Source organism: Brachycentrus maculatus, unplaced genomic scaffold, assembly GCF_059751285.1.
Source record: "Brachycentrus maculatus isolate JH-2025_06_01 unplaced genomic scaffold, ASM5975128v1 h1tg000007l, whole genome shotgun sequence".
Classification (NCBI taxonomy): domain Eukaryota; kingdom Metazoa; phylum Arthropoda; class Insecta; order Trichoptera; family Brachycentridae; genus Brachycentrus; species Brachycentrus maculatus.
Genome location: NW_028280762.1, coordinates 373,269 through 389,946, shown reverse-complemented (window position 1 = coordinate 389,946; position 16,678 = coordinate 373,269). Strand labels below are relative to the sequence as shown.

At 27.2% G+C, this 16,678-nt stretch overlaps 1 protein-coding gene across 1 annotated transcript in view; it reads left to right on the top strand.

Moving 5' to 3' along the window:
* The window catches only part of LOC148313589 (uncharacterized), an 83,421-nt gene that overhangs the window by 43,149 nt on the left and 23,594 nt on the right, over positions 1-16,678 (top strand). The window contains exon 2 of the mRNA XM_088260020.1: positions 14,861-15,099. Within this exon, the coding sequence (XP_088116146.1) occupies positions 14,974-15,099 (126 nt within the window). The 5' untranslated portion in view covers positions 14,861-14,973. The remainder of the gene's footprint in view (positions 1-14,860; positions 15,100-16,678) is intronic.

Genomic DNA, 16,678 nt, shown 5'->3' with positions numbered 1-16,678 from the left:
TCTATTTGATTCTGACAGTTAATAATATTATCGGAAGTCTTTTGTTTTATTGTGAGCGACGCATGCGGCATCTGGTGGTAGAACTGTTTTATGTAGGTACTATTTGTAAGTACTTAATAAAATGTATAGGTAGGTACCTAGTTATTTTATTACATCTCCCCCCTTGGGGATGAAAATTCATAGTAAAATTTTCACTCGTCCTCCGGATCATCTTCTTGTAGTGAAGGGACTGGTATAAGTTTAGTGATATGATAAAGTTTTTTTTTTTTTTTCTTTCTTTCTTTTTTTTCCTTCTTTTTTTTCTTTTTTTTTTTTCTTTCTTGTTTTTTTTTCTTTCTTTCTTTTTTTCCGTTCTTTTTTCTTTCTTTCTTTTTTTTTGTATTTTTTTTTTCTTGACCCTTTTAAAGTAGACACAGTTTTTTTCAATCCATTTGTTTTTTTCTTTTGAATTCCTTCATTTTTATTCAGATCTCTTAAAGTATTTTCTAATATAACCAAATGTACAACTTTTAATTGTTCTGCATTTTCATTCGATTCTAAAACTGGATTCCTGCTTATACAATCTACTTCTAAATTCTTCTTTCCTGGAGTATATTTTGTTTTATATTTTGTAGTATTTTTTTCTACTTTATTTTTATTTTCATTCTTCAAGCACTGTTTCTGTGTTATTTGTATGTCTTCATTTTTATTCTGATCTTTTAAAATATCTTCTAATTTAACCAAATTAACAACTTTTAATTGTTCATCTGCATTTTCATTCGATTTTAATACTGGATTCCTGCTTAGACAATCTACTTCTAAATTCTTCTTTCCTGGAGTATATTTTATTTTATCTTTCGTAGAAGTTTTTTCTACTTTATTTTTATTTTCATTTTTCAAGCACTGTTTCTGTGTTATTTGTATGTCTTCATTTTTATTCTGATCTTTTAAAATATCTTCTAATTTAACCAAATTTACAACTTTTAATTGTTCATTTGCATTTTCCTTCGATTCTAATACTGGATTCCTGCTCATACAATCTGCTTCGAAATTCTTCTTTTCTGGAGTATATTTTATTTTATATTTTGTAGAAATTTTTTCCACATTATTTTTATTTTCATTCTTCAAGCACTGTTTCTGTGTGATTTGTAAATCTTCATTTTTATTATTAATCTTATCATCGTCCTTTGTTTTAAACCAGCATGTTGCTTCAGGGTGATATCGAGTTCCCTTATTTAATTTTTCACAAATCTTACATGGACTTTTATCTTTAATTTTATCACTAGTTCTTAGATTTCCACGTCTTCTTTGATTATCTTCTAATCGTTTTCTTTGATCATCTTCTAATTTTTCTCTCTCACTCCGAACATATTGTAGTAATTGTTTTAATACATCTAATGTTTCATAATCCATTTCCATTTAACAAAATTGTCGTTTTATAACGTGGTAATATTTTCCTTTTGAAAATTAAGTGTAAATAATATGTAAAGTGGGTGTATAATAATAAAATAAACAATGTGTTGCTTTGTAATTAAAGTTATAATTAAAGTTTATTCTTATTTTATCTTTATAATATTTTTATATCTATCTATCTATCTATCTATTTGATTCTGACAGTTAATAATATTATCGGAAGTCTTTTGTTTTATTGTGAGCGACGCATGCGGCATCTGGTGGTAGAACTGTTTTATGTAGGTACTATTTGTAAGTACTTAATAAAATGTATAGGTAGGTACCTAGTTATTTTATTACATATATATATATATATATATATATATATATATATATATATATATATATATATATATATATATATATATATATATATATATATATATATATATATATATATATATATATATATATATATATATACATATATACATATATATATACATATATATATATATATATACATATATACATATATATATATATATATATATATATATATATATGTATATATGTATATATATATATATGTATATATATATGTATATATGTATATATATATATATATATATATATATTTATATACATATATACATATATATATATGTATACATATATACATATATATATATATATATATATATATATATATATATATATATATATATATATATATATATATATATATACATATATACATATATATATACATATATATATATATACATATATACATATATATATATATATATATATATATAGATATATATATATATATATATATATATAATATATATATATATATATATAAATATATATATAAATATATATATATAAATATATATATATATATATATATATATATATACATATATATATATATATATATATATATATATATATATATATATATATATATATATATATATATATATATATATATATATATATATATATATATATATAGAAAATACTATTAACTTCGACTAATGTTGTGTGGAAAAGTCTTAATAGCGAGAATAACAGCGGGTTATAAAGTCATTTGTCTTTATTATTTAAGAAAAGGCAACGGTTAAAACTAAAAACATGTTACTAAGCGCTACCATGAGGTAGTATTTTACGAAAATGGCCTTATATTTGTTAAATTATCCGCAATTATTATTTTTATTATTGCTTATAATAAGTTCTCGTTCGATCTGTAATAATACGAAACTCTGTCAAAACATTATTTTGTTATTTTCCGAATAAAAGATAACAATAATCAAATGATACTTTCCAAAAAATGGAAAAGGATATGTTTTTTGCAAGGAATTCTTCATTTTATTTGATATTGGTTTTTTTATCGTCCTTTTGTAACATCCAATTTTTATTATAGTAAACTACCAGATAAAATATTTATGAGAAAACTAACCGTAAAATACTCATAAATAATATTTTTTGAATATTCATTTCTGGAAAACGTATTCAATATGTTTGCTTCGTAATTCACATAATTCATTTATTTTTTTTCATTTTTTAACATTTCGTTCATCAATCAGTTTTTTATTATATTTTTAACTTTTTTACAGTCGTAAGTGTATTTTTTCAAACTTATTATCTATTCATTGATTCGGCGTTTAATTTGTAGAACTCCATTTTAATTTATGAATTGAATTTTTAAATCTTACACAATTTTTTTGAGTCTACTAAGTCGTATTTTATTCAAAAACACATAACTAATAACTAGACGAAACAATTGTCACAATATTATACGTTATGTGTTTTTAATAAAATACAACATAGTGGTCTCAAAAAAATTGTGTTTGATTTAAAAATTAATTCATAAACTAATTATCTGCCTAAATTTTTTCATTATTATGCTCAAACCAACCAAATTACAACACAATCATCTGATAATTTTTATAGTTTAATAAAAATATTAAAGGACATGTATAATAAGTTATACGGTTTAAATTAGTCGGGTCAAATGGAGGTTCAAATGACATTAAGTCAAATTAAGTCTTCATTTATCTGATGATGATGGAAAGGTTATTCTAAAATCAGCTGTCATAATGTGTTTTTAAGTTGTATTATACCAAGTGAACGATGAATGATAAGGAGAGTGTTTGTATTGTTTTTATCTGAACGTATATTTATAAAACTAAGTAAAAACTGTAAATACAGTTAATAATTAGCTCTGAGCGAAATTCACTGTTTATTTACAACATTTTGAGTGTGTCCAAATACTTGTTCACAAAATCTGGATTATCTCCAAATACAGGAGTTATTTTCATATTATTTTTTGACATCTCATCAAAGATGGAGAATAATATGGAAGTCTCGGCATTTACGGTTTATTCACTGTTTATATTTATTTTACAACTGACCTATTTAACGCTGTTAAACTGTGAGTAAACAGTGAATAAACGACCCGAACAATGCAATGGTAGAAAATGTATTCGTCGGGTGTCGGTGTACTAAGGATTTGTGTCGTGCTGACAGCTGGCTGGCAACACGGTGAGAAGTGTCTGGGGAAAAATAATTTACTTCTGTCTTTCTGTTACTAAACTGCAGTAATTACGTGAACTACACTGACGTTAAGCGACTATTAAACGTATGTCTATGTGAAAGAACACTGCAGTACAAAAAAACTTGTCTGCCTGAATTGTGGATTAGTAATAAATATCTTATAATTAATATATCAATATAGATTAATAAGAATATGGGAGTCTGGGTATTTATAGGGCTTACAGACTTGACGCTCGATTGCAAAACTGGCGTCGCGGGTTTGATTACCGCCAAGTGCAAAATAAATTCAATTTCAATTCTGGGTATTTAAAATGTATTTTTCACATTTACCTTCCCTATTATTACCGTCCTACCTGCAGACAAGCCTCTTATAGAGGCTTTGCGGGTGATTCCCATAAAATAAATAAAAATTATCGACCGTCATATGTAGGTTTCATTAAATGATCACTTTACACACGTGCGATATTCACTAATTCTACCCATGATTGACAACCACACCGATAATTTTTTTAAACTCATAAATAAATTGATCAAACTCGTGACGCAGTACTTGTGAGTTCATAACAGCCAGATTTGTTGGAATAGGGAAAGCTTTTATTAAGCAAAGACTCTTTGTATTTGTATCCAATGTCCGAATCTTGGATTGAATTCACATATTTGAGATTCGCCTGAAAATATGATGTTTATTTTTTTAACGTAGCTTATAATTCGACCAGATTACTTTATTTACAACATTTTGAGTGTGTCAAAATACTTCTTCACAAATCAGGAATACCTCCGCTTTGGAGTTATTTTAAACTATTTTCACATCTCAATATAGATGAAGAAGAAAAAATAACCCGGAGAAAGCGGAGATAATCCAGATTTGTGAACTAGTATTTGGACACACTCAAAATGTTGTAAACTAACGAGTTCTTGAAACTAGTTTTGTTTACACTATTTTCATAGAAGTGTTTAATTTTTATATCATATATATTTTTTTTATTTCTTGTACCAAATTTCATATTTAAAAGTTTACAAGTTTACAATACCTTTCTGAAATAAATAATCATCTTTCTGGTATTATTCATTTGTATAAGACCACTTTTGAGTTTATTAATTTCAACACGACAAGTTTTGAGAACTACAGATGTTCTCGAAACTAGTCTTGTTTCCAATAATAAATTCAAAAGCGGTCTCATAAAAGTGTTTAATTTTTATAACTAAACAGTTTTTTTTCGGTTTCACCAACTTAATTAAATTTAAAGAAATATATATTATCCCCATCATAAATAAATAATTTTCAATCTAAGCCAATTTGATATGCAAACTACCTTACAAACAAATTGTGGATTTAGTTATTTTCCGTAGATTCGATTCCGTTTTCGATCAAATTTTATTTTATTTGCTGTTCGACAAAATCCCACGGGATTTCTATTTGATGTTTGAACTTGAAAGTTAACTCCTTCCCTATAATAAAGTTGAATGTTCCCTCGAAGAATGAAAGAAAACTTCGTAATATTATTTCAATTGCCTTAATAAAACGTTCGAGTTTATAATCTTTGTAAATAAATGGGTGTTTATAAATTATCTACGTAATATAGTTTGTTAAAAGCTTCAAGAATTTATTCGAGAATTCAAGGGAATCAATTAGCACTTTGATGCTCAAGAGGAATCATGTTTTTAAGGGTGTAAATAAATTGATTGAGAGAACTAAGAAGTTCGTTATCATTGAGGGTGATCACAACAAGAAATATGTATTTTTTGTATTATTTTGTAATAGTTTGTGTTAAAATTATATAAAAAAAAAAATTTACTTTTTTCAAGGCCTAAGAGGGTTTTCAGGTTTCCGCCTCCGTAGTTTAATGGTCAGTTTTGGAGGTCCCTGGTTTGATTCCCAGGGGGGGTCAAATAAATAAAAGTAATTTTTTACTTTAATATTTATTCAATATGACCCTCGACTGGTACCTGAAGTGGAAGGCTGATCACCTTTCCTTCTGGTTATAACGATCAAGATACTGCGTTCATATGATGCAGTGCCCTATGGGCCATCAGGTGCGGATATAAGGGTTCGAAGAAGAGGATTTTATTTTTTTTTAAATAGATATATCATATGTGCTATTCATAAGTGGATGATGGAAATGGACAGATCTGAAATAGATAGCATCATTCAGCCATATCGTATTTGATCGGACAAAAAATATTGTACAAAAAAAAGTTTTTTTTAATAAATTTAGTAAAATTTGCCCTCGGCACGGAAAAACTTTGTGAAGGCATATGATAAAATAAAATTTAAAAAAAAAACAAATTGTGTCGGAGAGAGTTCAAACCCACGGAACAAAAACTCGACATTGATATGACATTGACGAAGAGGCAAAGAATGTTAATTGAGATATTATCTTAATTCATTTTGTTATCCTTGCCTACCCCTGCGGAGACGCGGCGTGATGGTTAGTTAGTTAGTTCTTTACAAAGCGATATTCACGTTGAAGTATCATAAACGGTTTTATACATGTATATCAATCAAAACATTGACTTTCTTCTTTGAATTTATTAATCGTCACGTTCAATACCAACATCACATAAAATAAAGTTCATTGAATGTCCACCGTTTAAACTTAACATGAAAGTGAATTGACTGCCGTTAAAATTTTAGCGTACTTAAAGTTTATATTCAACAACTAAACAAGTCTGTTTAATGTCTGAGATTCATGTGCAATATTAAATATATGGTGCAATCCTCAATGGATACTAATGCAAAAGGCATAAAAGCTTCTAGCGAAAACATAACGCTAAACTCGCTGAAATAATTAAACATGGCGAATACTTTAAAGCCGATTGACAATTGTGTCGCTTCTTTCGAAATCCGCCAGATCCAATTTTATAAGACTTTAAAATAAATACTCTATCGGAATGCCAATTGTGGGTTTTATTGTTTAAAATATTTACATACTTGAAAACCCTGCTAAAAAATACCTAAATATTTCAAATTCCGCTATATTCATGGAACTTGCCTTTTGACCAATATTGGCCAATCAGAGAGCGGGGATAGGTCAAAAATTAAGATGACTTCACTATCAGTTTGTGTCTCGTGTTTTTTTTAATACTGAAAAAAATTCTAAAAAATGGGAAAATTCTCTATTTCATAATATTTTATCAAAAGATAGACATATCTTTTAAACATAAATGTTGCTCGAAAAATTTTGCATTTTTTGTTAAATTGACTTACATGGATCTGGCGGATTTTGAAAGTAGGTGACACAATTGATGAATCAACGTGTTCTATGATTTATTTACTCGTAAATCATCGGAAAACGATAAGTTTTTAGACTCCTTAAATTCTTGTTGGTCTCTTACTGCTTTTCTATTGGTTAATAGTATTTCCCGCCAAACAGCCTATCATTTACATAAAAACACAAAGAAATTTAAATGGAACGAAGACTCTAGTCGCGAGATTGGTTTGGTTGGAAGAAAAAATATTTAATATTATTTCTTTTAAATTTTTTTTTATTTAAGTGAAGCTTTTTAGGCGGCGTTTTAATAATCGATAATTGGACGAGAATTGGAAGTGAAATTTTAAGGACGTTTGTTAAACGCATTTCGTTACGTTTGTTAAACGTATTTCGTTATATGAGAGAAAAGAAAGATAACACGTAGAGAGAAGGAGAAAGAGAGTTATACGTTCTGAAGTAGACCGATCATTCAAATTATGCGTCAAATGTAATTTTTTTCTTAATAGGTCTTATCTTTTGACATCTCATCAAAGATGAAGAAGAATATGGAAGTCTGGGCATTTACGGGGCTGACTACCGTCATAGGCTGGTTTAAGTGATCACTTTACACACGTGTAACATTCACCAATTCTACCCATTATTTACAACCACACTACTCAAATTCTTGGAAGTTCTATATATATGAACCAATTTAGAAACCTTGTTCTTAAATCACTAGAACTTCACTAGAGACATCTATTGGTGAGATGTAAAGAAGCTTTTTATTAAGCAGAAACTCTTATATTATTATCGTCAGCCCCGTAAATGCCCAGACTTCCATATTCTTCTTCATCTTTGATGAGATTTCAAAAGATAATATGAAAATGACTCCTGTAATTGGAGATAATCCAGATTTTGTGAACAAGTATTTGGACACACTCAAAATGTTGTTAATAGATCTTAATTATATTTTAAACGAATATCGTAAAATTTATATAGTAAAATATAAATACTCATATGATAAGTTCTTTACCACCTTGACATGTTATATGGCTTTAAAATTATACATCGAAAGCACTTAATAGAGCTTTCTAACGCAACCCTTTTATATTTATGTTAATTAAAAGCCTTACAGTCTAATTGTTTCTTCCTTAATCCTCATAAAATAATTTAAACGAGTAATAAATATTTTATTTAATGTGCGCCTTCGTGATGTCATTGTGATTCGTGTCAGCACTTTCGGCTGCCATTATGGAGGTCCCGGGTTCAATTCCCAGGGGTAGTCAATTCAATAAAAGAGATTTTTCCACTCTAATATTTATTCACTATTGTTCTGGACTGCTACCTGAAGCGGAGGTCTGAGCACCTTTCCTTCATGTGTTAACGATCAAGATAACACTGTGTTTATATGATGCAGTGCCCTATGCACGATTGGGGTGCGGATAAGGGTTTGAAGAGAATAAATATTAGAAAATAAATCTTAAGGTACTTGGAATTGAAAATTGTAAAGACTTATATTTAAACAAGTTATTTATTTTATCGATTTTTAGTTTAAGTTTTACTTAGTAAATACCACTATTTCTTAAAATCTACTGTTCCACGTGTTTCGATGTATTCCGCATCATTTTCAAACACCGTTTAAACCGTGTTGAAAAAAATTTAAAGAAAAATTACAGAAAATGTGATTAATTAACGATTTTTTTTATTTACATACTTTCCGAAATATTATACATACTGGGACATGCCTGAACACATGATTTTCAATTTTTATTAATCGACCAAATGCGTACATTAAATTTATTTATTAAAAAAAAAAACAGTTTAATGTAGATATCGCGAAAAGTTTCGATAGAAAGCTTTCAGAATTTCGGACAAATTAAAAGTTTCTGTAATTTTTCCTTTTACTACTGAAGTTGGAGCATTTAATGAGCCCTGAACATCTGCTAAACTGAAAACTTTGCGGGCATTAGGGGTTTGGGTGGCATTTTAGTAACAGATGCGGTGACTAAATGCCTTCTACCTTCAACACATACATTCCCAGCAATTGTAGTATACTTATATGGTAGATAAATGAACTGGACGATATTTAAAATGGAAAAATTATTGGCTAAAAATGTTTTCACAATATTTTAAATGTGTCCAAATCTTTGTTCACAAATCTTGGTTTGTCGACTTAGAAGTTATTTTTATTTTTATCCAATGATAGATAGCTAACGATTTGTCACAAGCTGCTTTAAGTGATCACACATGTGCAGTATTCACCGTTCTACCCATGATTGACAACCACACTACTAAAATTTTTGGAACTCCTATATATGACAAAATATATGATTAATCTCATGACACAGTTCATATGAACTTACAATAGTCATCTATCCAATCATCATGTTGGACATTCGTTATTCTTTATTAAACATGCTTTCAAAGCTTCTCCTAGTTTGTAAAATAATTCGGAAATAATATTTTCTGCTCATGAAGGTCTTTGTTAAATAAAATAAGAACTCTCCCAATTCAATAATAGATGGTGCTAGCATAGAGGGTATCAATTGAAGATTTTATAACTTCCGAAATTTCAGTAGTGTGGTTTTTAATCATTGGTAGAATGGTGAGAGTTACGCTTGTATAAAGTGATCACTAAAAAAATGATCACTTAAAACAGGTTATAAGCCCTGTAAATACCCAAGCTTCTATGTATATTCTTCATCTATGTTGAGATATGAATATTTTAAAAAAATAACTCCTCGCTGGACAAAACCCAGATTTGTGAACAATGTTTTGAACACCCTCAAAATATTGAGAATAAAACAAGCATGGTATAAGTTTATTCCTTTATCAATTTTTATGTGCTTATTTTAGTTCATTTTTATTTATTTTTTTCATGGAAAACTTTTAAACTGAGCTAATTTTCTAAATCCTGTTGGGAAAAATTTCGAGAAAGTAATAAAAAATCCCCCTTGGTTAGCAGTAACTATGAAAGTTTAAATTTAAGTTTCAGCATAAAAACTTAAATTTTCCTATATCATAAGTAGAATTAGCAGTAAAAAGAGATCATAACAGCAGAGAAATCTTTTTTCTTTTCAAAATATGTATTTTGTATGGAAACTTAAAAAAACTTTTTAAATATTGAAATGCAGTGAGAGCCATTTCTTCTAAAGTATAACTTCAAAGTCCATACAAGAAATACCTTTTAAGAAATAAATATTTATAATATATACCTTTACCCATAATACTTTTCCCCATACTGTCATGAAAATGCTGAACAATTAAAGGTATTTTCATGACACATACAAAATATAATAATATACAAAAAATAACGAAATGACAATATCAATAACAATTAATTTAGCCTGTTATTTAAATATATATTTTACCAGTTATTTTATAATCAATTTTACTAGTTATTTTATTAAAAATATTTAGAGTGTCGAAATTTTTTATCACAAATCTTGTAAACATTTTAAATGATCTGTCGGATTGTGGTCCCATGGTTAGTATGGCGGACTCTTAAATCAGAATTTCTCGGTTCGAACCAACTCTACCATAATTTAATACCTATTTCTAATAATGAGCCGCTTAGGCTCTCAGAAATAGTATGAAATTGAAATATTTGTGTAAATAATAAAAATATATTTTTTTTAAATAAAGAATCTCTGATAAATCAAATAAAAAAACTTTTTCAACTCAACCATAGACGGTGCAAGAAACAGCATGTGAAAGAAGGTGACAATCGAAGCACAAATAAACGTCTGAAAAATTGAGTAGTGTGGTTTTCATTATAGATTGAATGGTGAATGTTATACATGTATAAAGTTTAAAGTTTTAGCAAAGATTTTTTTTAAATTTTCTTAACAGGATTTACAAAATTAACTCCATTTCAAAATTTTGCAAAAAAAAAGTGCAATGAGAACATATAAATTGATATGTGATTAAACTTCTTTCATAAGGGTCTCTGCTAAATAAAACAATAACACCCAAATCAACCAAAGATGGTGCTGGGAACTCGTTTAAGAAATTTCAGTATTGTGGTTATCAATCACGGGTAAAATGGTGAATGTTACACATGTTTGAAGTAAGCACTTAATCCAGCCCATGACAGGTCGTGACCTTTATAAATACCCAGACTTTTATATTCTCCTTTGTGTATTTGAGATTTCTATATAAATAACTCCTAAGTGACGAACTAAGAGGACGAACCCAGACTGAATTATCAGTGTTATTTTATGCAGAATAAGAACGCTCCGTATTTTGAAAAGGATTTCCAAATCGTATTTAATTTCTGTCGCCCTTCATTCTTTTCTCTAAAAGCATCCTTTCTTACTCTTTCCCCTTTCATACTTTGAGGGAAAAACGTAAAGGTATTTACATTTCTATTATTTATTCCAAAGAAGATTTATTATATTTTAGCTTGTGATTTGGGAAGGAATTCTAGGAGGAATTTCATTGTATTTTTATCAAGTTGTCATATCCCGGCTAGGCAGAGTATTCAAATTTTACAAATAAATCACCTTTATTAATAAAAAATATAACAAAAAATATAATATAAAATATGAGAAATTGTTGGTGAATTCTTAGTTAAGTATTAATACTTAAATAATTCACGTCACGAAAATATAACATGATTTCTTCTTTCTGCCCTTATTTCTACCAATATTTTTTGTGTGTAACACGTATATATATATATATGTATATATATATATATATATATATATATATATATATATATATATATATATATATATATATATATATATATATATATAAATATATATATATATATATATATATATATATATATATATATATATATATATATATATATATATATATATATATATATATATATATATATATATATATATATATATATATATATATATATATATATATATATATATATATATATATATATATATATATATATATATATATATATATATATATAAATATATATATATATATATATATATATATCTATATATATATATATATATATATATATATATATATATATATATATATATATATATTTATATATATATATATATATATATATACATATATATATATATATATATATATATATATATATATATATATATATATATATATATATATATATATATATTTATATATATATATATATATTTATATATATATATATATATATATATATATATATATATATATATATATATATATATACATATATATATATATATATATATATATATATATATATATAAATATATATATATATATATATATATATATATATATATATTTATATATATACACATATATGTATATATTTATATATATACACATATATGATATTAAAATAAGTCCTGCAAATACCCAAACTTTAATATTCTTCTATAAAAAACTTGTTTTTTACCACTTAAGTAAAAAAAAAATATTCATGCTTTAGTTTATATTCAGACCTGTAGATGAAAGCTACAAATGTAGCTTTCAAAACTGGTCGTTAAAATAAATTTAACTCAAGTGGTAAAAAACGAGTGTTCTCATTTACAATTTCATCATGTCTTACCACAAAGTTAATGCCTAATCAAAAAATAAAATAACTCCTAAGTTGATTTGTGACTAAGGATTTAGACATTTCTAAAATGTTGTGAAATATGCTTTCTTTTATAACATTTTATTACACAAGTACCTTTGACGCCTTAGAAATCGATCTTTCAACCCGTGTATAACTACTCTTTACTGATAGAAAGACAATAAAAAAAACTTTTAAACCTTTAAAAAACATGTTTCGCCCCATGATGTTTGATGATTTAAAAAACAAAAGTGCCTACATTTATTTAGAATATAAAGTCAACGACCCATTTTCTACTTTTCAACTTAAACGACTCGACAATTTGGCGACAGAAAAAAATCAACTCAATTTACGATCACAATAATAAACTTTTTACAAAAAAAATCCTTTCTTTTCTCAAGAAAATCAGATAGTAAACGCCCTCTCAAGAACCTTCCAAACTTCAAAAGGGTTGTGAAAATATATTGGTAAAGTTTCATTAGAAAATATAGAGCTTAATATTAAATACAGCTTCCACGAAAACGAAGGATTTCGATAACGTAATAAAATTAAAAAGTTGCGTTTATAATACTATGGATTTTGTTTTTTATTCAAAGGGAAATATTTGTGTTTTCATTATTTACAAAAATACTTCAATTCCATACTATTTCTGTGAGCCTAAGCGGCTCATTATTAGAAATAAGTATCAAATTGTCGTAGAGTGGGTTCGAATCGAGAAACTCTGACTTAAGAGTCCACAACACTAACCATCAAAAATTGAAAACGCATATTTAACTAACTAACTAACCATTCCCTAGGCAGAGAGAATAGAGCGCCACACTACTCCTTCTTTGCAAACATTCTTCATCTCTACACATTCACGTATCTCCTTTTATATACCCGCCAATTATTCCTTCTCTCTGCCTACCCCTGCATGGAAACGGCGTGATCCAGAATGAATTGTACGATTGTAAAAATGTAAAAAAAATTCTCTCTGACTTGGTGTATTACATGTATTCTCATCTCAAGAACAAGAAATATATTGCCATGAAGCTTTTTCAATACAAGTGAATGATAACGTTATAAAGTTCCGAGAATCATTCGACTTTCATCTACTCTAGGGTCCTATTTTTGAACCACATGACGTATTCCCACCGTTTTTCTTATCTCGAACGTTAATGTATAATATAAAAGAATTCTAAAATATAAACTTTTATAGATTCCGCTACATTGACTACGAAATGGCTTCCGTCTGTATATAATTTTTATTGGCATTTTTTGTTCCTAATTGGAGTTTAAATGTGCTGGCAATATTCACGGCTAAATTGAGATCAAAATAATGTTTTTTTTCCTTATGCTGAAAATGATTTTATACAAATTCAGCCATTGATGGATGGAGGTAGAATTTGGACCTCTGAAAAATCTGAAGGGCAGTAATTAAAATAAACATGGTATTAATCTCAATTTATCAAGAAAATCGTAAATAATATCATAAATAATATCGCAGGGTAAGTATTAGGAAACGCATGATTGTGGGAGGGATGTGGGAACGAAGATTGTTTCCAGAGACAGTTTGGTGTGGCGTTCTATTCTCTCTGTGGGAAAACGGTGTGATGGTTAGTTAGTTTGTTAGTAATGTATGTTTTTACTTTATAACAAAATAACAACTTTATGTTTTTCCACACATATTTTATTTCACCGGTGACCGAGGACATCATCCCACTGGTAGAAGCTAGAGAAAACTCAATTCACAATAAGGCAGGGATTGAAAAACTATGGTTGAATTAAATTTTCTCAACATAATTAATTTAAATTAAATGAATTTTAGAAGTGTTTTTTTTAAAAAAAAGCATTAAAGTTATGGTGAGGATTTCGAGTATGTTTTATATAATTGTATCAAAGAAAATGATTTTCTAATGTAAATTTAAATAACATTGATATTTATAAACAAAAACTTAAAAAGTTAGGGGAAATTATAATAAAATTAATCATGGATAGATATTCCATAAATTTATTTGAATTTTTTTTCTTAAATTGAGTGAATTTAAGTAGTGTATTATAATAACAATTACAAATAATTTATGGCTTGGTTTTCAAGTGTGATTTTATAAATTTCTATTACAGAAATGGATTTTTGTATACTTTTCATACTATTTATCTAATTTTGACGTTAATTTGCGCATTTCTTTTTTTTCAGAATCACGAAAAGAACTTCTAAAAATCGCACGTTTCCATAATTATATATTATTAAACATCTCCAGATGTGATTAAATAAATTAACCCCTATTTGGAAAGCGTTAAGGGTTGAAAATGAGTTGGAGAAAAGGTTCGACGGGAAGCAACGACACGAGTGCGGGCAGCGGAGGGTCCAGGGGGGGATGCCCTACTAAGCCTGTTTACCCTTTTGCCCTAGCGCTCAGAATAAGGGTTGTACAGGTAAGAAATAGTTTATAAAATAATTTTAATAAATTTATGAATATATGTTTTTTTATGTTTTTTTTATGTTTTAATGCTTTTGTTTATGTATTTTTATGTATCCCTATTTATTTTACACTTTTATTGCTTAGTATTATATATTTTGACCTGAGCTAGTTTTGTTTATTTTTATTTTTTAACTTTCTAATTTCAGTGTGTGTCTAATTTCAGTCTAATTTTCATGTCCCAAAATGAGTAATAGATATTACTTATGGGGAATATTACATGCATACATATATGTCACCTATGTATGATTTTTTTTAAATATACAAATAAATATTATAATTAGGAAATATTTTTATTTATCATAAGAACACAGATTAAATAAAATATAAAAAAACAAAATCACGATTTTAATATTTACCTACTCAATTGATTAATGCTGTATATATTATATTTTACATATTAATTTGTTATGTTCCAAAATGTTATCAAACTTATCTTAAATTACGTACCGCGTCATCAAAAATTTAATTAATTCTTAAGCTTTGTATGTATTTACGTAAATTATCATCTTTCCCCTAATATTAGACAAAATCCAATTATTTTCTTGTGTTTGAAATATCTTGCGTATCTGAATTAATAAGATTTAATTCCTAATTTTGATAGTTCTCATATTCATATCTCCCAGCTTCAAGATGAACTTAGCTCGGTACCAAATCAAACGCCTCGCATCTCGCATGTATGAATTACAAAATCAAATTAACTTTGTCATACGTATGTACTTTAGTATTTGTACTAAAGTAAAATATTAACCTTGGTGCTGAGCCTAGGCTGTAAATGAATAAGCTTTGTAGTGTAACTCACACTTTACTTCTGAGCTTTTATTTTTTACAAATTTGACATTTTGACACAGTCTTTCTATCAGTTTTGTCAGATAATAAGGGCCTAATTTTCGATAAATTGCAGCTTAATTTACCTCTTAACCCAGGTATTTGACGTAAATATTTTTTGTTGTTGTTAAAACGCCGTTTTTATATAGAAAAAAATAATTTTTCTTGAAAATAAATAAATTATCTTGAAAAAAAAAACAGTCATTGAATGGTAAGGAGTTTAAAAAAAATCTAAATATGTATATTCTGAGAAATGTCAAATTCCAATCTTTATACTAAAAAAAATTGAGCGTGAAAACACGTCCAGCCCTCAGAGCGGCCGAACGCGTTGCAAATTGAACGCTAGAGTTCTAGAACTTGGTGTTACTGAATAAAAAAGAAATAACAACATTTAAATTGAAAATCATGTTTTCAGGCGTATCTCAGTATGTGAAATAATTTATGTGAAATAATTTTGGAACCTTCTTGCATATAAGGGTTTCTGCTAAATAAAAAACTTATTCCAATCCACCATATATGCTACCGAGAACTCACACATGAAATGATGTATCAATTATATATTTTAATACCACTACTACTACTAGCATTCCATCGCTCGGGGTAAGTGGAGTGAATGGAATGCCATACTCCTCTGTATTGACATACACTTCTAGCTTCCTTCGCATACATCTAGTCATACATGCCCGCCGATTACGTAGAATTTTTAC